Source organism: Electrona antarctica (genome assembly GCF_951216825.1).
Source record: "Electrona antarctica genome assembly, chromosome: 16".
NCBI lineage: Eukaryota > Metazoa > Chordata > Actinopteri > Myctophiformes > Myctophidae > Electrona > Electrona antarctica.
The window spans coordinates 26,116,539-26,137,716 of NC_136797.1; the positions used below are offsets into that span (position 1 = coordinate 26,116,539).

Consider the following 21,178-nt stretch of genomic DNA (forward strand, 5'->3'; position numbering starts at 1 on the left):
TTCTCTCTTCTGAACTGACTTTTAACCACTTGAACCCCAGCATCCCTATTCTGTGGGAAACATTTGCCAAAAATAGCTGATCTACAAGATCACAACACATCGCAAAGCAGTGCCTTTGCGTTAGGACGGAGAGGCAAACAAGCAAATGTTTGGGGCCCACAACCTAAATAGTAAATGTATATAGCGCCTTTATCCAAGGCGCTTTTACAGAGATTGTGCATTACATTCACCCATTCACACACCGATGCCGGAGGAAACCATGCAAGGCACCAACCTGCGCATCGGGAGCAATTAGGGGTTCAAAGTCTTGATCAAGGACACTTCGACACTAACTCTGGGGGAGCGGGATTGAACTGGGAACCTTGCGGTTCCTATCTGGTCACTCTACCCCTGAGCCACTGTCGCCACTACCAAAACTGCCGCCACTACCAAAAAAGGGTAAAATGTTTCCCGGATTGCCACTCAAATTGACATACGTAGTTCCCTTACAGTTCATCACCACTACCCCAAAAACATTGCACCCCTCCTAGCTACCGTATGACTGCTGGGCAGGGTTTGACACTAAGGTCTCAGAGGCACGTGCAAGTGCCAAACGTTTTCTTGCCACGGGCCGTCTGCCAACCGTAATTGTCAACCCCTGCTATTAGTTAGGACAGTCAGCTAGACACCATAACCATAATGACTGTGTCCACCCTGCCCCCTCTCTGTTTGCGTTTATGCCGCTCAAAGAAAGGATATGCAGCCTCATTACTATCAATTTGTTTTTTGTTGAGCTTTTGTTGAGGTTCTGAATTCTTCTGGTCGACATCAAGGATGAAATGCTGCACACATAACCAGTGGTGGGTTTGGTTTCGAGGCTGGTATGAACTGACCATTTATGACGATAGACAGCCAATCGAACTCATCCTGATGACACAGCGGTGACTGGGTGAACTTACAATTATGTTGGCCATTGAAGACCTCCTGTTTGTCAAGTAACAGGGTTGTGCTCCTGCAGATTATGAAAACCATCACCTGTTTGTCCAGTAACAGGGTTGTGCTCCTGTCAAGTAACAGGGTTGTGCTCCTGCAGATTATGAAAACCATCACCGAAAATAGAAAACGTTCATCCATATCATCCAATCATCCCCCTAATAAAAAAAGTATGCCTTAAAGCTCTGCTCTGTCTTAAAGGGATAGTTCACCCCCAAAATGACTTTTTCTATCAATTACTCACCCCATGGAGAATTTGGGGATTTTTTTTGTCGCATTCCTAAATAATTTGATGACCAGCATATGAGACACAAAGGAGACGCTTTGTGTCTCCATAGGGAACCACTGCTGGTCATCAAATTATTGCCTTAGGAATACGACAAACTAAAATATCCATGAATAGAGCACCGAAGTCCTGACGTCACTGTCAGTAGAGGGCGTCAATCCACAGGTTTGTCTACTTTTTATTTGCATTGTAATCTCCATAGGGGGATTTTAGATAGCCTCATATAAGAACTGTGTTCTTATATTCACTGTGTGAAAAATAAACCGATCACCTCGGCCTTTTCACTCATATGGATATGAAGCATCGACTGAAGGTGGAAATGTACAAATATACCCAAAGAGTAACAAAAAAAGCGTTAGAAACGAGTGAAACAACCCAGAGACTACATTTCCGGTATAGGCGGGTGGCTGCATTTGCCCGTCACACAACAGAAACTGAATGTTAATTACGTTTATTTTATTTTATTGATATTTAATGTCTCGTGGTTAGTACGAGTCGGGTCACCACCAGCTGTGCTTACGAGGAATCTCAGGAACGCAATGTGTTGACAGCTGGGCGTGACGTATATTAGCAGCGACATTGCTTTCATATGTAGTTTCAAGGCTTTTGCGGCCACATTAATTCCATTTTCTCCAGAAACTGGCTGTATCAAATATGAATGGACATCAATGACGCACAGCCACTCCCATGACAGAAAGGCCGGGGTGGTCGGTTTATTTTTCAAACATAGTTCTTATATGAAGTGACCTAAAATCGCCCTATGGGGATCTCAATGCAACTAAAAGATACATGAACCTGTGTATTGGTGCCCTCTACTGAAAGTGACGTCAGACTTCGGTGCTCTATTCAAGTCCCCATGGGGTGACTGAGTAATCGCTTATTATTACAGTAGTTCTTTTTTGGGTGAACTATTCCTTTAATGTCTCAATGTTTAATGTTTTGTGTAAAGCACTTTGAATTGCCTTGTTGTTGAAATGTGTTATTCAAATAATGTAATTTATTTTGCTGGTGCACTTACCCCTCCTTTTATTGGTCATGCAACCAGAGAACAGGATCGTGGTTGCATACTGTCTATAAGACTATTTTTGTATTCTATACTCTATATGTTTTTAATGTGGGCTTCTCACTGTTTAGCAGTTCTATATATTTACATATTTTTCTATTGACTATTTTCTATTTTGATTTCGTTTTTGCATATTGTTCTATATATGATGTACAGATAAGGTTTTTGTTGCCAGCAACCAATCACCCACTTTGGGTGTTGGCCTGATTGAGGACACTCCCTGATCCCTTGTCCCAATCCTTATAAATATCTGGTAACACAAGGTAACTCCTTGTATGTCATTCCCTGAAGAAGGCAACTTGTTGCCGAAACGTTGAGATTTTGATCACGATCAAGATTTTGATGGCATCGTGACTACGAGCTGTGCGGCCTCTCTCCTTTTTCATTCAAATAAACTTGCCAATGCCCTTCTTCAGACCAGTCCATTGACTGATGAATGGTTTAGTTTAGAACACCTTCAGCAGCATAACCTGCCTGTGTGTTTCAGGCCAAGATCCTGTCTTAACTCACAAGTGTGATTTGAAAGCCAAAGTCCAGAAGAACACAAGAAAAGTACTAGCATTGATTGTGTTGGTGTAGTGTTGTAGACCTCTGTCCATAATGGTATAGAGTTGATTCTTATGTCCAGAGAGAGAGAGAGAGAGAGAATTGATTGATTGATTGAAGAATGTATTAACAGTTTGCAGAATTACAGTACATTTCAAGCACAAACTCAATACAAAGGCTGTTAACTGTGAGTGGACGACCCAATTAAGCATTACACTTGTTTCCAATAGGGTCCACCATGTTCAAATCATCAAAACATTTAGAGACGTACAAATAGACACTTCTATAGACAGAACAGGAATTCATCATAAAGGAGGTAAAAAGGGAAAAGAAACATATACAGTTAGGGAAAAAAAGGGGTGGGCGGTGGGGGGGATTCACGTTCAGCTCCGTTAATTTGTTTGTTTTCCTTGGAGGAGCTGCGTTGGGTCCCCAAGTCGGCTCCGTGGCCGTACCTTGAGTTGGCTGTGTGGCCGTGACCGTCTCTTGTGTTGTCCTTGTGTTGGGTCCCCAAGTCGGCTCCGTGGCCGTACCTTGAGTTGGCTGTGTGGCCGTGACCGTCTCTTGTGTTGTCTTTGCGTTGGGTCCCCAAGTCGGCTCAGTGGCCATACCTTGAGTTGGCTGTGTGGCCGTGACCGTCTCTTGTGTTGTCCTTGCGTTCGTGTTTGAGGGATTCCGATTTTACAGGGGCCAGTTTCGAATTGCAGCCGTCCGTAGGTGCCCTTTGAGAGCGGTTTTGAAGGAGTCAAGGGATTCACATGTCTTAATGACAGTTGGTAGGGCGTTCCACATTTTGGTGGCATAGGAGCGAAAAGAATTTAGTCCCTTGTTTGTGCCGAATCTGGGTTGTACATGGTTCGTTGCACTCCCTCTGGTGTTGTGGGTGTGGACTTCGTTAACATTAAGGAAGTATCTAGACAGGTACATGGGTATCTTGGTGGTGTATCGAATCTTGTGGACCAGACCCATTGCAAGGTGCTGTACTCTGTCGTCGACCCTAAGCCATTCCAGCCTGTCGAAGTGGGCAGGGGTGAGGTGGGTTCGGGGGGCGAGGTCAAGTAGGAGCCTGACCAATTTGTTTCCATGAAAACGGCAAAGGTCATTCCCATACATAAAGCAGGAGACAAGCACCTATACACCAATTACAGGCCAATATCCTTGCTGCCCCAATTCTCAAAAATTATTGAAAAACTTTTTGACGTACGGTTAAACAGCTTTATCGACAAACATCAGTTACTGACGGATAGTCAATATGGGTTCCGTACAAATCGATCAACATCAATGGCTCTAATTGATTTAACAGAGGATCTAACCAGCTCAGTTGATAACAAAAACTATGCAGTAGGAGTGTTCATTGACCTCAAAAAGGCATTTGATACGATAGACCACGAAATAATGATTACAAAAATGGAGAGATACGGAATTAGAGAGGTAGAACTAAATTGGTTAAGAAGTTACATAACAAATAGACAACAATATGTTCAGATGGGTGAGCACCGATCAAACTGCTCACCTATCACGTGCGGGGTGCCGAAGGGCTCAATACTGGGGCCGAAACTGTTTATATTATACATTAATGATATATGTAGGGCTTCAAGTATAATGAAATTCGTCATTTTTGCTGATGATACTAATATATTTTGCTCAGGAGAGAACATTCAAGAGCTACTTGAGGTGGTCTCAACTGAACTGGACAAATTAAAAAAATTGTTTGATCAAAATAAACTTTCACTTAATCTAAAAAAACCCAAATACATGGTCTTCGGCAAACAAAAAACATTGATGAATACGCATATTGAGTTAAAGATCGATAGTATTATATTAGAAAGAGTCTTTGACAACAAATTTTTAGGGGTGATAATAGATCATAAGTTTTCCTGGAAACCTCACATAACTTACATCCGCTCTAAACTAGCGAGAAGCATTGGTATCTTGGGCAAAACAAGACGAGTTCTAAACTTTGACTCTATGAACACTCGGTGGGGTAATACCTACAGAAGTAACCTTCAACAATAAGACTAGTCAACAATGTAGGATTTCACGAACACACCAATCAACTCTTCTTGAACTCACACACATTCAAATTCTTTGATTTAATAGACCACAAAACAGCACAAATATTATATAAAGCCAGACAGAAACTTCTTCCAGATAACATCCAAAATTGGTTCAGGGATAGGGACGGGAGGTACGAGCTGAGAGGGGTACTAAACTTCAAACAACCTAGTAGTAGTACCACACTGAAAAGTATGTGTATCTCCGTTCGCGGGGTACAATTAAACAATTAAACAAAGTAAAAACATTATACAATTCAAAAAAAGGCTCAAAAATGCTATATTGGACAAATACAAAAGTGAATGACTGAAGCATTATTGATTGAACTGCTTGAGTTTTATTTTTGTAGGCCTACTGTTTGATTACTGTGTTCAATAATGTGTTTCTTCTTCTTCTCTGACTGTTTGTTTGTTAGTTGTTTTTTGTTGTTTTTTGTTGTTTTTTGTTTGTCTTTGTCTTTGTCTTTGTTTTTTGTTTTGTTTTTGTTTTCATTTTAAATTCCTCTTACAACTGTACAATGTATTAAGGATAGGCACTAATAAGCTCCCAGCTTCCGCCTATACCTTTTCGATCATGTCATATGAGTTTAAAACATGATTCATCTTGTAATGTACTGGCATTGTAACGGCATAAGATCGAGATAAACCATTCATTCATTCAAGTCTGGAGCCTGGTTTTAAGGGCCTTTGAGGTGCTGTGGTACCAGGAGGTGCATGCATAGTCAAAGAAACCCTGTACAAGGGCTCCTGTTTTAAGGTCTTCAAGGTGTTTTTGTTGACCAGTGAGGAGATCCTGTAAAGGAATCTTGTTCTATGGTTGACCTTTTTGATTACGTTGGTGGCCATTTGGAATCAGTAATGATAGAGCCCCCCACCCTTAGACTGTTACTTGCATACTTTATTTTTTTTTGAAGACCTAGTCTAAAATATCAGCTTTCTTATATTGATTGATGAGTGGCAGAAATGTCAGTTGCTCTGTTGCTGTGATAAAGACTGGTTACTCTAAAAACTCCAAAAGCTTCCCATCATGCATAGCTATAGTGTGAAGCTCAACAGCGCCACAACAGACAGGGACAAATGTTGGAGACAGTGTGCTCACTGCTCACCTCAAAAAGAACATGCAATGTGCAGACCAGTCGAGTCACGAGTGCTCCAGTTTATTTTATTTGGGGGTAGTCAGTCTGCATACTGCATAGCCTGCCTCACTTCATTATTATATTATATATATTTGTAATGGGCGTGGCTAGCGATTCAGGGCTGGGGGCCTGCCTGGGGCCAGGCTATCTTAAACACCTGAAACCTGAATGTCATGAAGTAGCGTCATGTGAACCATAGAAGCCTAAAACACCATGGCGTTTGAGACTCAGACCGCGATCTCTGCTCGATTCAGGCTGGCAGGGCTGGCTAGGGGTCTCCGAGGCTGAAAACTGACTTGCAGACATGATGATGTAAATGTTAACAGTTAATACCAGTAACATAGCCTACAGGCTAGCCTATTATACGTTCACCGTCCTGCATCTCTCTACGGGATTTACAGGGATCAAAGCACAGGATCAAGTCTCACCTCTGAACCACGAACATAATGGGTAAGTTAGTTGACTGACATGAACAAAAACAAGTCAACAAACGGTCACATAGCAAACACAGGAAGACTTCACACGCCTACATTCATCAAGTCTTTACCCGTGCACTGCAAGGCTATTTGCATGAAATCATCCATGATAAATTGATAATGTTGGGCCAAGGATTTGACCCGTTTTCCTTTAAATTGTCATGAGAGAATGTTCCTAGATGAATTCATGTTGAATCCTGCTCCATTTTGCGTGTTCACAATGCACAGACATCAACATTATGACCTCGCTTAATTGTAACATAATGTAATGGCGCCCTCTATCGACTAATTTCTATACTCAATCTCCGTTACTTTGAATATCCCACATTTTTACAAGAGGCAAGAGCTAGAACAAGTCTGTTTTGTGAACTGTCTTGTCCATGATGAAGCTCCAATCAAGCCCCCTTTCCAAAGAACTTGTTCTATAACTGGTTCCATTATTTATTTTTTATGAAGGTTTATATCACATCTGCATCTTCCAGGCTTCTATCTATTCTCTTCGTGCTAATGTACAGTAGCTGCAATGAATACTGATCTGAAAGGTCATCTTATAGTTATTTGTTTATGATTTATTTGTGAGTTTTATATAGGCCTATTACAGACGACATGAAAAAAGATACAGAATAAACTAGAAAAAGTGCCCTTCTGGGCACAGGTCTCCACCAGGAGGATAGGAGTGTGTGTGATGTTTGGCAAAATGTTTAGGAGCAATATAAACATGTGTGTGAGACACGGCTTGGCCTGTTGTAGCGCCACCATGAGGCTGATTTGAAAACTGTCAAGTGGCATTTCTTCCAAAGCCTAGTGGGAATATGCATGCACATTTTCACCACAATCGGACGCTGCGTTGAGTAGTTGTGGCAATTTGTACAAAACGGGTACAAAGCGGGCTACTCCTGAAAAGTTTAGAAGCCAATCGTAGCCAATGAGGGTGGATTATGAGAAATCAAACAAACCCGTCTTGATCACATGACTATGAAGAGCATGTGTACCGATTTGCGTGAAATTTGGATAAAATCTGAAGGAGTAATATTAGAAAATGTGTTTTACATATGTCGGCCTCCTGGTGGCGCTATAAAGAGCAGATGTGAAAAATTCCAGGCAAAGGTTTTTCCTTGGCCTCTAGGGAGTTGGCATACAAAGTTATCCACAGATCCGTGCAGTTAGAGGTAAAAACACTTTTCGGCCAGTTATAGCGCCACCATGAGGCCGAGTTGAAAATGTTCATGTGGCATTTCCTCCTCGGCCTAGTGGGAATGTGCGTGCACAATTTCACGATGTGTTCATGATTTGCAGCATTTTGTTTGAAACTGAGCACTCCTGCGAACTTTGGAAGCCAATCTTAGCCAATCAGGATGGAGTCTGAGAAATGTGAAAGACATTGAATGGCTCTAGAGAGACTGTGTACCAATTTGCGTGATGTTTGGACAAAATCTGTAGGTGTACTGTCCAAAAACTTGTTTTAAACAAAGCGGCCTCCTGGTGGCGCTATAACAGGCCGTTCTGGACATTTTGGGGCAGAGGTTCATCGTTGGCCTCCAGGGAGTGTGTGTGCAAAATTTGGCATTGACCGGGTTAACGGTGCCGGAGATTAGCTGTTCACAGACGGAAGGACGGACACACGAACACACGGACGGACAGACGGAGTGCAAAACATACTCTCTCCCCATGCCTTCGGCCTGGTGGAGACAATAAATACATAGAATGGCAGAGGGCATTTTTTTAATATTAACTAAATTATGATTGAAAGGTCAATATGTTGTCAAATTGTCAGAAGCCATTACCAAATCAAATGGGGTTTGTTAGAGTTTATTAGAGTGAATGAAGACCCTAACAGGAGCCCTCGTACAAGGTTTCTTCGGCTATATGCATGCACTTCTTGGTACCACAGCACCTCAAAGGCCCTTAAAACAAGGCTCCAGCCTTCCCAAAACAAACTGGTCAGGCTACTACTTGGCCTCACTCCCAGAGGCCAGAACCCATCTCAATGGCTTAGGGTTGACAACAGAGTACATCTTGCAATGGGCCTGGTCTACAAGATTCGCTACACCATGCACCAATATACCCATGTACCTGTCTAAATACTTTCTTAATGTCAACGAAGTCCACACTCACATCACCAGAGGGAGTTCAACAAACCACGTGCAACCCAGATTCGGCTCAAACAAGGGATTAAATTAATTTGCCACTAAAATGTGTAACGCCCTACCAACAGCCATTAAGAAATGTGACTCCCTTGACTCCTTAATTCAAAACCGCTCTCAAAGAGCACCTACGGTCGACTGCAATTCGAAACTGGCCCCGGTAAAACAATCTGAGTCCCCCCCCCCACCCACCCACTCCCCTTTCCCCATACCGTAATACCCTTTTTACTTTCTTTATATGATGATTTCCTGTTTTTTCCATAGAAGTGTATATTTGTACGTCTTTATTTGTTATGATGAATTGAAAACGGTGGACCCTGATGTAAACAAGTGTTGTGCTTTTCATGGTTTCATCCACAAAGTAGCATTTCTTTTGTATTGACCTGCTTTCATTAATCAATCAAAACGGAATGATACAATTTCCTCCCTTTTTGGAACAAGATAACAAGTGGAAGTCTGATGGTTGATGCTTCTACATTTCCTATTTTCTATATAGCCATGAAGTACTCAACATAATTTGTGCATGCAACATCTACCAACAACCACAAGATGTCAGACTTTTGCCCGTTTCACCCAACTGTAGTTGTATGCATGATTCATTTCTTCTTGATAATTTACCAGTCTCTCTTGTGTACAGAAAATACTACAGAATATTATTTTACTCTGATGTTTAAAATACCTTGTTAAGTCATTTGGACTTTGTGCCACTACTTTAGGCTGCTAAGCGATTTGTATTTGAAGTGAAGGCAAAATCTGTTAGGAACTAATGAATATTAATAACCTGCAAGTAATACAGAATAGTACAAACAAGAGTGAGCCAGACTGGTTTGGTATGTGTATCTAGGAGGTGCTGTTCTTGTGGCTTTACTTTAGGTTAGTTAAATCTTACACACACAACACAACAGTATGGATAGCCCTACCAAAATCTTGTAAATCAAACATAGCCTAAGTTAGCCTATATGCAATTTTGTAAGGATTGATTTTCTTTTCCTTTTTATTATAACTTGAGAAGTATGTTTTTACATTATGAATGTATCATCATCACTAATACTAATTATATTACTAATTATTATTATTATTGTTTTTTTTTGTTTCTAGGAAATGTAAATAATTTACAGTTCTCACTCTTGAATGAAGGATGAAGCCCAGCAATATTACAACTTGAGAATTTTAAAATTAACTTTTTAATCATATTTTCTCCTAGATAAGTTTGAGTCAGTTTGTAAGTTAACTGTTACGAAATCTGAGGTCAAAACATGCCCTGCAAGGTCCGCATTGGTTGAAAACAGATTCGAGGCCACGCACTCAAAAAAACTTGGATTGCCAATTTAACTCTGGGGGTTGTATTTGCAACTCCCTTTGGCCGCAGAGCTCTCCGGGTTCAATGAGCACGGAGGAGTTTGAGAGTGCAGTATTAGCCTATCTGATTGGAAATCAGGGAGGAGACATGAAGAGCAACAGGTGGATGGGTTACAGTGCTTGAGTTTGATGCTTTACAGTGGTTTGAGCTTTACTGTGGTTTAGTTTGGCAGTTTATACAGTGGTTTAGTTTGATCGTTTACAGTTAGTTTTGTAGTTTAGTTTGATGGGTTACAGTACTAGTTTGATAGTTGACAGCGCGTTAGTTTGAAAGTGTGTACAGTGGTTTAGTAGTGATGGCTTACAGCGGTCTAGTTTGATGGTTTAGTGGTTTAGTGGCGCAGTTTACAGTGCTTTAGTTTCTGACTCTTGAGGGAAGATTTGACGGAGTATTTTTGGACTGAATCATTTCCAAGGCAAAAAAGGGGAAATTATAAAATCCACAACTGCCGGATTGACAAATTCAGGTGAGTTAATAATGATATTTTGTTGTGATCCTTCTGTTCATGTATACATTTAAATAGTTTTACTCTTGATTGCCGGAAAATCCATTGCCGGCTATTATGATGATAATGAACAATATTTGGGGGTCCAATTTACATTTTGACATTAATTTAATAATAGAAGTGTATCAGCAACTAATATTTGAAGGAACGTTTAAAGTTTTAATCTCTTTTATGGCCTACGTCTTAGGTTAATATTATTTCTAGTTTATGAGTCCTATTACTGATTGGCAATTGTGCTTTTATTTGCATATTTTAAGATGGCTTTTTAAACAAATTTGTGGCCCTCTCTCTGATAGACATGCCACGATCATTCCTGGTAAAAAACAAAAGGTGCGCGTCTTACAATGTGCACCGGTCATATGATGAACCAAGGACTCCTGTACATACAGGTATGATGAAGGTTTATAAGCATTTAACACTCTATTATTGGATATAGTGCTATTCAGCTACGTTTGTTTGGACACACTAGCCAAGCTAAAGATAATCGTGTGTGTGTGTGTGTGTGTGTGTGTGTGTGTGTGTGTGTGTGTGTGTGTGTGTGTGTGTGTGTGTGTGTGTGTGTGTGTGTGTGTGTGTGTGTGTGTGTGTGTGTGTGTGTGTGTGTGTGTGTGTGTGTGTGTGTGTGTGTGTGTGTGTAAAATGTGCAAAATGTGCATACGTTTATATATTGAAGGAATCCATCTGTTAATAATTTAAATGTGTATATTTATGACACATTAGCAGAAGTCCCATCTGAAAAGCACAGCACAGAATCTCCAGAACGAGCCCCATCAGAAAGATCCCCGTCAGTGGGGTTTTCATTTGGCAAGGAGGAACCAGAGCTGGAGTGTCCCCTACCAGTCCACCCAGAACCAAGCAGACCCCCTGCACAGCCATACTACTTGTCTGGTATGTACAGTACAGTACGTGTGACACTTTCAGTATAATGGCCTCAATGTTGCTACAATGCTACATGTACAGTACCAGCTGTGCTGTTGACAGTACAGACCTTGAAACTTGGCAACAAATATAATACACACAAAAAAAAACATTCGCCCATTGACCCATTGCAACCTGAGGCAGATTTGACAAATGCCTTCTAAATCAGTAGTTCTCACACTTATTATTAATAATATAAACTAGACATGCACAATATTGCAATTCTGACCTAGCTCCGATTATTTGCAGGGTCATATCGTCCGATACTGATATATATATATATATATATATATATATATATATATTACATTATTATATTTTTTATATTGAACTCATTGCTGAATTTTTACATTTTTCACTTTTGTTTTGCTGGTGAAAGTAGATGGTAAGCCCCGCTCCCCACTAACAGCTGACACTCGAGACTGAGACAGGCAGACTGGCTGCTCTGCGAGTACAAAGCCATTGACGGTCTTAAAGGGGAATACCACTCATTTTCAACATTTTACTATGTCATTAATATACCTTGGAGTTAGTGTGGAAATAATTAAAATTCTGAACTGGAGGTCTGAAAAAAATGAAATTATGAAGTACATCATCATTGTGATATCACTGAGATGTACTTCAGAATGTTACTGATTTTTTTTCAGACCTCCGGCAACTCTAAGGTATATTAATGACATAGTAAAATGTTGAAAATGAGTGGTATTCCCCTTTAAGATAATTGGATATTGTAATAATTTCGATTGGGGCATTCTTAACATGAAAATGTTTGAGGACCACTGCATAAAAGACGATGGCCAATGTGTGTGTGTGTGTGTGTGTGTGTGTGTGTGTGTGTGTGTGTGTGTGTGTGTGTGTGTGTGTTCCATTTGTGTTTTCCCCCAGAACCCCACATGGCAGAATTCCCTCCCTACTTCAAGCCCACATATGCGTGGGAACAAGTGTCTTCTTCCTATGATATCCGGCAGATGGGTTTCAGCAACACTGTTCTACAGCACCCAAGCAGTCTGTATGGCACCCATGTCACCCATCCTCAACCACAACAACCTCTGGACTGCAGCACCCACTATTCACCCACCTCCAACACGTACCACTGTATCACCTGTGAAAAGGTGAGCCTATCAGATGTATGACACATTTAACCCATTTAGGCCTGACGTCGAAATTAAACAAATGTCTTCTTACAGTTTTCTGAAATACCTATGTTTCTATATTCAGTGGTGCTCAATATTTCATGTTGAGGACTCCAAAAATATATGTAATTGGCCACCGGCCCCATATGAAAATATGTTGTTTCAGGGACCCCCCCCAGAAGCAAAGATTTGAGCTAAAAACGTTCGCTCTGAAAGAATATATATAAAGATTTGCGCCACATTTTCACGATTTTTCAAAAATAGCAGACCTACAAGCTCGTACGTAGCGCGGCACTCGGTGCCGCGCTACGAGCTTGTAGGTCTAAAATGTAGTGCTGGAAAATTGTAGTGTAGTGTAAAACAAAGCAAAAACAATACTTTATAACCATGTCTAAAAAGACACATATGCCAAGCCTGACGGCATGCCGCGGGTTCCACTCCCGATCCCGACAGCCTTTGCCACGTGTCTTCCCCCATCTCCTTTAAAAAATCTTAAAAAAAAAAAAATACATATACTGTAGTGCCCATCATTTAGAAGGGCAATATTAGACAGGGTAAATGCAACATGCATGGTTGGTATAGCAGTGTGCATTAATGTTTATTTGAGTCAATCACTCAGTTCTTATATTATTGACTCCATCTTAGGTTTTCTCAACCCCTCATGGACTGGAGGTTCACGTGAGGAGGTCTCACAGTGGGACGCGACCTTACGGCTGCAGCATCTGCAGAAAAACCTTCGGCCACGCAGTCAGCCTGGAGCAACACATGAACGTCCACTCCCAGGTACGAGAACAACTCGCAGCTCATTCTTTTTCTTTTTTTTAATGTTTATTTGTGGCTTTCGCCTTTATTTTATGGAGGGACAGACAGTAGGCTGACAGGAAATGGGGAGAGAGATGGGGGGGTGACATGCAGTAAAGGCTGTCGGGATCGGGAGTGTAAAATCCAGAGTGCTCATTTACGTGTTTGACTCACACTAACCTTGTATGTAACCCATTAAGACCTGACAAGTAAACGTTGCATCCCTCTATATTCTTATAGCAGTCATTGCTATATAGAGTTGTTTGTTCAGTGTAACAGGGGTCTCTCCATCTCTTCAGCTCTTTATGAAAATAAAATGTTCAGGCCAGGATATTAATCCAATCAGAAGAGAGAACCAATACAGGATAAATGTGTGTGAAATGAGGAGTGATGAAACAAACAAACCACAGATACACAAAAAGGAAAAAAAAGGAAATCTTTGACTGGATGAAATTGCTGACCCACCTGAAAATGAATTTCATGTCCTGGACCTCTGAAGAGTCGGAGAGGCGTTGAGACTGAGGTTGTAATGGCTGTGCGTGCGTTTGTCTCTGACCAGGAGAAATGTTTTGAGTGCAAGATGTGTGGAAAGACGTTCAAGCGCTCCTCCACTCTGTCCACGCATCTGCTGATCCACTCTGACACCAGGCCGTACCCCTGCCACTTCTGTGGCAAGAGGTTCCATCAGAAGTCTGACATGAAGAAACACACCTACATTCACACAGGTAACACGCACGCATGCACATGCACGCATGCACGCATGCACACACGTAGCCTGGCTAATAAGCCAGACCGAATCAGCCATTGGCAAAAAAAATTGCCTGCCGGCGGATTACGGTCTGGAGAGGCTCAATTGTACGCCCATTTCCTACACCAGAGAACTGGTGTGGCCAATCGGGACACGGTATGCAATATGGGCGGGCTTTGGTACAGTGACGTTCAATGCTTGAGACCTTTGACTGACAGTAGCTCTGACCAATTGCGTCAAAGAGAAAATGTTTGAACCCGCCCCTCGGGAAACAAGATCCATACACAGCATCTCCAGACTCAAATACCACACGACAGTGTGATTTGAGTCTGGCTTATTAGCCAGGCTAGCACACACGCAAGCACGCACACACACAAACGCAACGTAATGTACACTACACTACAATAGTGTATTATATGAAAACCTGCATCTCCTGTCCGTCAGTTAGTTAGTCACCCCACGCCTCCATATATGGTCACGCGTCATGACATCACACCTACATATATGGTCACGCCTTGTGACATCACGCCTCCATATATGGTCACGCCTCGTGACATCACGCCTCCATATATGGTCTCGCGACACGTAATAATAGTAATGATACGTTTATCAACTTTATTTGTATAGCAAATAAAGTGTGTACTGTCTTTATACATACTATGCAGTATACACTCTATGCATATTGTAGTACTGGAGGGCAAGTTTATTTGAGGGAATAAGCAGTGATGTTACAAATATCCAGTCATTCTTTAGGTCATTAACAGTGGATAAGTTACTCTGTTACGACTCTTCTCTTCTGCTTTCCAAGTGCACAAAATGGGAGATGCTTCCAGGAGTAATATAACAGACTGATAAATCAGAAAAGGAAAGTTAAACAAATGTCCTGGGTATTTGCATATCTGGTTTTCCTGCTTCGCAGAGAGGCCTCTGAAAGGAACTGTGTGCCGTCACATGTCTCTGTAATGAATGTACAGTGAGACAAATCTGAACAAAGGCATGATTCTTTGCCTTACAAGATTAATACAAACTATCTTCATAGCACAGCTATTTCTGTTTCAACAGGGCAGCATGTGTTGTTTAACTATATATATATATAGGTTGGCTATCACATTGGTTGGCTATTCAAAAATAGCGGATATATAAGCTTATACTAGTATGCTTGTAGAAAAAGTCGTGAACATTTGTGCAAATCTTTGAATATAGTATATTTTTAAAGCGAACATTTTTAATTAAAATCATTGCTTCTGGGTATAGGCTAGCTTCCGGGGTCCCTGGAAGAAAATATTTTGGGGGTTCTTGAAAGTGTAAGAACCACTGAGGAAAACTGTTTAAGAATTGACCTCAGGTCTTAATATGGGTTAAATTCATGTTATCAGAACTCAATTGAGGCATGTGGAAATGATGCTGTCTGTCGCAGAGCAGATCATAATTCTGAGAAATGTTTTATGATCACGTTCAAAATGAATAAATTGCATTCAACATGCTTCTGTTATTGTGTTTTGTTTCGTACAGGCGAAAAGCCCCATAAATGTCAAGTGTGTGGAAAGGCCTTCAGTCAAAGCTCCAACCTAATCACCCACAGCAGGAAACACACAGGCTTCAAACCTTTTGGCTGTGACATTTGTGCCAAAGGTTTCCAGCGCAAAGTGGATCTCCGTAGACACCACGAGAGCCAGCACGGCAAGCCTGTCATGGGCATTCAATGCCAAATTCAGGCCAGTCACGGATGAACTGTGGCTCAGGAGGTAGAGCAGGTCGTCCAATGATCCCTGGGTCGGCGGTTCGAATCCCGGCTCCTCCTGTCCACATGTCGAAGTGTCCTTGGGCAAGACACTGAACCCTACATTGCCTCCAATGAGTTGGTCGGTGTGAGCTTGCCACCATTGGTGTGTGAATGTGGGAAGTGAGGACTCTGGCGTCGACTGTTCGCCGCTTCACCTCCCAATGTATGAATGAATGAACCATTGTAAAGCGCTTTGAGCACTTGGAAAAGCGCTATAAAATGCAATTCATTAACTGCAATGTGCGGAGGCTGACTGGCGACACCACTGTGCCATTGACCTCAATGTACACATATTTACAGTATGTGTTTTGTTTTGTTTTGTTTTGTTTTGACATGATTCTATTTGTGTCGGTTATATTCAATGACACATTCTGTCTGCTTCTCATCGATTAGATGGAAATGGCTTTTAGACTCTTACTACTGTATCAGTAAATGCACCAACATTTTAAAATCTACCCATTACGTTGTTATTTACGCATCACCTTCTTTCATGGTGACACTGTTGAATTTCATCCAGTAGTCTAAATGTTTGACATATTACACAGATCTACAAGCTCACAATGTGTGACGTTGCAATGCATTGTGAGCTTGTAGACCTGGTGTAGAGAGGAAATGGAGGGAACCAAGTGAAGACCCTGAGGACCCCAGTCAAGGAAATATATAGCGTTTAAGTGGTTACATTTAGAGTAAAACTTTATTTATATGGTGTCTTTGAGCTTGCGAAAGGATAAGATACGACAATAAGCAAATGTGAATAATTATTTTGACAGGGACGTTTTCATGAAATTAAAAGTGCATCTGTATCACGAGGCTATTAACGTTTGCCTTGTAAGATATGACATTTATGAAAGGGAGACATGCATGAACCGGCATCGCTTGATCTTAACTGCAAGGAAAACACCTTTTTGTATAATTTATTTATTTTGAAATGCTATTTGATGCGGTGCTTTGTGGTGGAATTGATATACACTAAATAAAGGATGGTATTAAAAACAAATGTTTCTAATTGTATGAATTACTACAGTAAAATTAAAATAAATATTGCAGTGATACAATGACAGTGATTCAAGATTTGTATTGTTGCATCTTGCGTACAAATACAAGTACAAACGTACATACAGTATAAGTAAAATTATTTGGTTTTGGTTCCTCAACACGGCAGCAAATAGTAAAACGATAACAAAAAAATGATATAAAGGATATCCGTAATAATATGCGCACGATATCTACGTGTATGATCCCAAGTCAGGCTACATGTTGAAATCCATGAGCCCAGTTTGTTTAGGGAGATGAGATTGCACAGTAAACATAATTTTATCGCTGTTCTTTCTGTGTCATTTTTGCGTGTCTCTTTCTCTTTCCCAGAAGCAGGATGTCATAGAACTCTTAACTGACTCTGTAGCCTCGGGTCGAAATCTCTTGTGGAACCAGAGATAATATGTACAGTGGTGATGAATCATTCAAATATATCCCTGGAACGCCATGCAAATACCAGGCAGAGCTGCCAGCTCAGTCACAGGAGAAGAATGGTCCACTCCAGCAAAATGTTATGCAGGTATTAGTCTGTTATGTTTACGTAGACTTCAGGTAGATTTCAAAAGCATACGGTTTTTGTCTCTTCTGTGATTTACAACTTCGTTTTTTTGTGTGTCCTTTAACCCATTTTTTGACCTGAGATCAGATTCTAAAAATGTCTTCTACATCCTGACAGTTTTCTGAAAAAGCTATGTTTCCATGTCGGTCGTTCTTCGATTTTTCAAAAATAGCAGACCTACAAGTTCGTAGCGCGCCACTCGGTGGCGCGCTATGAGCTTGTAGATCTGCTATTTTTCAATAGCTAAAGCATAACATAATGCTAACACCAAAAGGGGTTCCCGCCCCAAAATGGGTTAATATGTTTGCTTAATTGTTATTTAACCTCGCTGAAATCATTATCATCAAAGTCGGTGGTTCTCAAACATTTTCATGTCAAGGACCCCCCCCCCCCATATTGATATGTTTTTGACCGTTCGAAAAGATTTTGTGCCAGGGAGTCGGGAGTCCCCTATGAGAGACGCTTTGCCAGGATGTTTCAAGATTTCTTTTAAAATAGCAGAGCTTGTCGATCAGCTATTTTAGAATAACCAAAACCTAAAGCAGAGCTTAAGCCCCTCAAGGATCCCAGGGAGGTCCTCTGATCCCACTTTGCAAACCAGTGATCTTCGTGTGTAGATTATGAGGATCTTTACGGGCTGCGCCTGGAGTGGAGGCTTGACTGTTTCTTATGTCCAGAGCACACCGTAGGATTAACTGGAAACAGCCAGGGGTGAGGAGAAGAAGAAGATTGAATCCTTAGACAAACTGTCATCGCCACACCCATCCGTTCCATTGGATTTACCTCAGCAAACACGTCCTAAGCTCTCACGAAGACTCACCACCTTCCTCAAACACAGGAGCCTGTTAGGCCAATAAGTTGCATGCTCCAGGCAAATCACATCATCATTTAGCCTATTTCAATCTGGCACAAACTGTACCAAGTCAGAAATGAAAGCAAATCGTCGCTAATGTACAGGAACCTTGTTTCTCCATATTTCTTCTTTTGGATGTAATTTCTTCATGAATTAATGATATTGGTCGTTCAATTTGTTGTACAAAAATCTACAAACTTTTGCCTGCCCAAAATAGGGCTGACAGGTGTGTATCCTGTGGCTATGAATAGGGAACTAATGAAAATAATTAATTGGAGCCTGTGACTCTATTGGAGCCATTGACAGCATAGGACATTACAAGGGTTCTGCAACAAAATAATATGATTGTGTAGGGTCAGCATTTCACCCTCTTCTGTCATACAGTACATCTCAATATCTGTAACACCTTTCCTTTAATTAGTACAATAGACTCTGATTGGAGATGTTTTGAGAAAGTAAAGAAAACCTCATTACTTAGTAATAATAGTCATCATAGTCAATAGTCAACCATGTCATTGACCTCAAATCTGTTGTTGGTGGAAAGTAACTAAGTGCATTCATAAGTACTGTACTTGAGTACGATTTTTGAGGTACTTTTACTTTACTGGAGTATTTCCAATTGTCAGTACTTTTACTTCTACTCCACTAATACATACATTTCAGAGGCAAATGTTATACTTTTTACTCTACTACAGTTAATTGAAAACTAGTTATTTGATTTGTAGATTATTGTAGATTATTGTAGATTGATTATTATTACAAAACATACATTAATAACCACTTCAGCCTTCTATACACACACACACACACACTTTGGCTATTTTCAAAAGATTTTTTATACATTTTATACATTTTAAAACTTGTGAAATTAGACATTCTGCGTAATTAGTACTTTCTACTTTTGATGCCAATACTTTTGCACTTTTACTGTAGTAAATGTTAAATTCTGGACTTTTTCTTGTAACAGAGTATAGGCTTTTATGTCTACATTGCATTATTGATACTTTTACTTAAGTAAAAAATGTGAATACTTTTTCCCACCGGTGAAGTCTAATTCAAGAAGACAACTAAAAGAGCGTGAGCTTGTAGATCTGCTATCTTCACTAGTTTGGGTCCCGGGCAAACGTCTAATTTCTTTTTTTGGGCACTGAGCTAAAACAGTTTGGGAACCACTGCATTACAGGTGCACTTTTTTATCTCCAACTTTCAGAATTTTGAAACATAATGTACTGTAAACCCTCTCTAGTCTGTGGAATAGAATATTCAGCTATTTGTTTTTGCAGATCTCCAAGCTTGTAGAATGATAGATGGGCTATTTTCAGCTAAGACATTTGGTGTAGATTAGAAGAAAGGGGAAACGGAGCGGATTAGACCCCTGAGGGGACCCCGATCAATTAAGTGGTTAAAGGAGCATTCAGTGATTTGAGTGATTTGGAAAACCACCCAGTCCGCCCCGGTAACAAAATGTGCACATGCACGCTCTACAGTGGGGGGAAGTGCAACAGGCCAACAGCATGTGCACCAAGGCCCGCCCCCACTCGATCATGATTGGAGGAAGGCCCTCTCATCCTGATTGGATGAAGGCTTTGCCACCTGCCACCAAAACTGAAACTAGGGTTTTTTGACCCCAGGGGCTCACTGGGGACAGGGAGGAACTCCTTATATGGTCAGTACACTCTATAGTAGGGAGGATTATCCAGAAAAAAAGAAAAAATAAGTGATATTTAGATTAAGTCAAATCACTGAATATACCTTTAAAGGTAGAGTAAGTGATATTTTTTTGGTTAAAACAAAAAAGTGTTTTGTTAAAAGGTCACTATATTCTGATAGTAACACCTACTGTACCTGACATTTTCAGGTAGGTGGCAAAATGTCAGCCAATCAGGACTCAGGAGAGAGTAGCTATTCATGAGCTTAATGTTCATAGTGTCCCATTTCCAATTTTGTCTGCTCATTTCTTTGTGTCATCACTTACAATTCCACTTGTTTAACCTGTATCCTGATTCCTGACTGCGTTCTCTATCCTGATTGGATAAAATTGCTATCCCAGTTTCAGTTTCTTGAATATGCATTTTCTATTTAATAAAAAGCTGGAGAGACATGGAGAGGGAGGTTTTTAACACTCATTTTAACCCATTCTGGACGGGAACCCACTTTTGGTGTTTTAACTAAGCATTATGTTATACTTTAGCTATTTTTGAAAAATCGTAAAAATGCGGCACAAATCTTTGAATATATATTCTTTCAGAGTCAACGTTTTTTTTTATTTCGACGTCAGGCCTAATCAAAGAAAATCACTTTACACTACCTTTAAATGACACTGTGAGGATTGTAGGCTACAGTGTGTATGAGTTGGTGACCGTGACCCGCCAGGTGTTTCTGGTGCAGAAATCAGTGTTACATGAGCCACAGAGAGGCACATGAAAACCCACCGTCTGGTTTAGCTGGTAAACAAATCTGAGGTCTCTATGCAAATCCTGTTTAGATTACCTGGGCAACAGGGTCCGTTTGTTGTACCAGGGAACAGTTAGACTTGTCACATCCTGGTGTGACGAGACAGGGCAAATCACAATCCTGCACAGGTAACCAATGGCAGAGGTCGGATCAAGGTGGGTGGGACAATACAAACAGGATATGGGTCCTGTAGAGAGGACACACACACACATACGGGCACACACGCATACGCACGCACACACAAACTAACACCTGGGTTCACTTTTTCAATTGTAAAATTCAGTTTAACATTATATAAATATAATTTTAGAAATGTACTGTAGGCAATATACTAAGTGTACATCCATCCGTT

The 21,178-nt window shown here is 40.8% G+C and overlaps 3 protein-coding genes across 3 annotated transcripts in view; all 3 read left to right on the forward strand.

Annotated features, from left to right (window-relative positions):
- The window catches only part of kiaa1958 (KIAA1958 ortholog), a 218,481-nt gene extending 216,871 nt beyond the window's left edge, over positions 1-1,610 (forward strand). The window contains exon 7 of the mRNA XM_079523535.1: positions 1,600-1,610. The gene's annotated coding sequence lies outside the window, so the exon portion shown is untranslated. The remainder of the gene's footprint in view (positions 1-1,599) is intronic.
- A 4,399-nt stretch (positions 1,611-6,009) lies between these two features.
- LOC306939065 (bile salt-activated lipase-like) overlaps positions 6,010-21,178 on the forward strand; it is a 36,404-nt gene continuing 21,235 nt past the window's right edge. Inside the window, exon 1 of the mRNA XM_079523534.1 lies at positions 6,010-6,507. The gene's annotated coding sequence lies outside the window, so the exon portion shown is untranslated. The remainder of the gene's footprint in view (positions 6,508-21,178) is intronic.
- gfi1b (growth factor independent 1B transcription repressor) lies at positions 10,070-15,872 on the forward strand (the record flags this gene model as incomplete). Its single annotated transcript, XM_079523957.1, has 7 exons — positions 10,070-10,503; positions 10,839-10,931; positions 11,263-11,430; positions 12,346-12,572; positions 13,239-13,376; positions 13,954-14,119; positions 15,655-15,872. The coding sequence occupies exons 2-7, from the start codon at positions 10,841-10,843 to the stop codon at positions 15,870-15,872; spliced, it is 1,008 nt and encodes a 335-aa protein (XP_079380083.1). The 5' UTR covers positions 10,070-10,503; positions 10,839-10,840.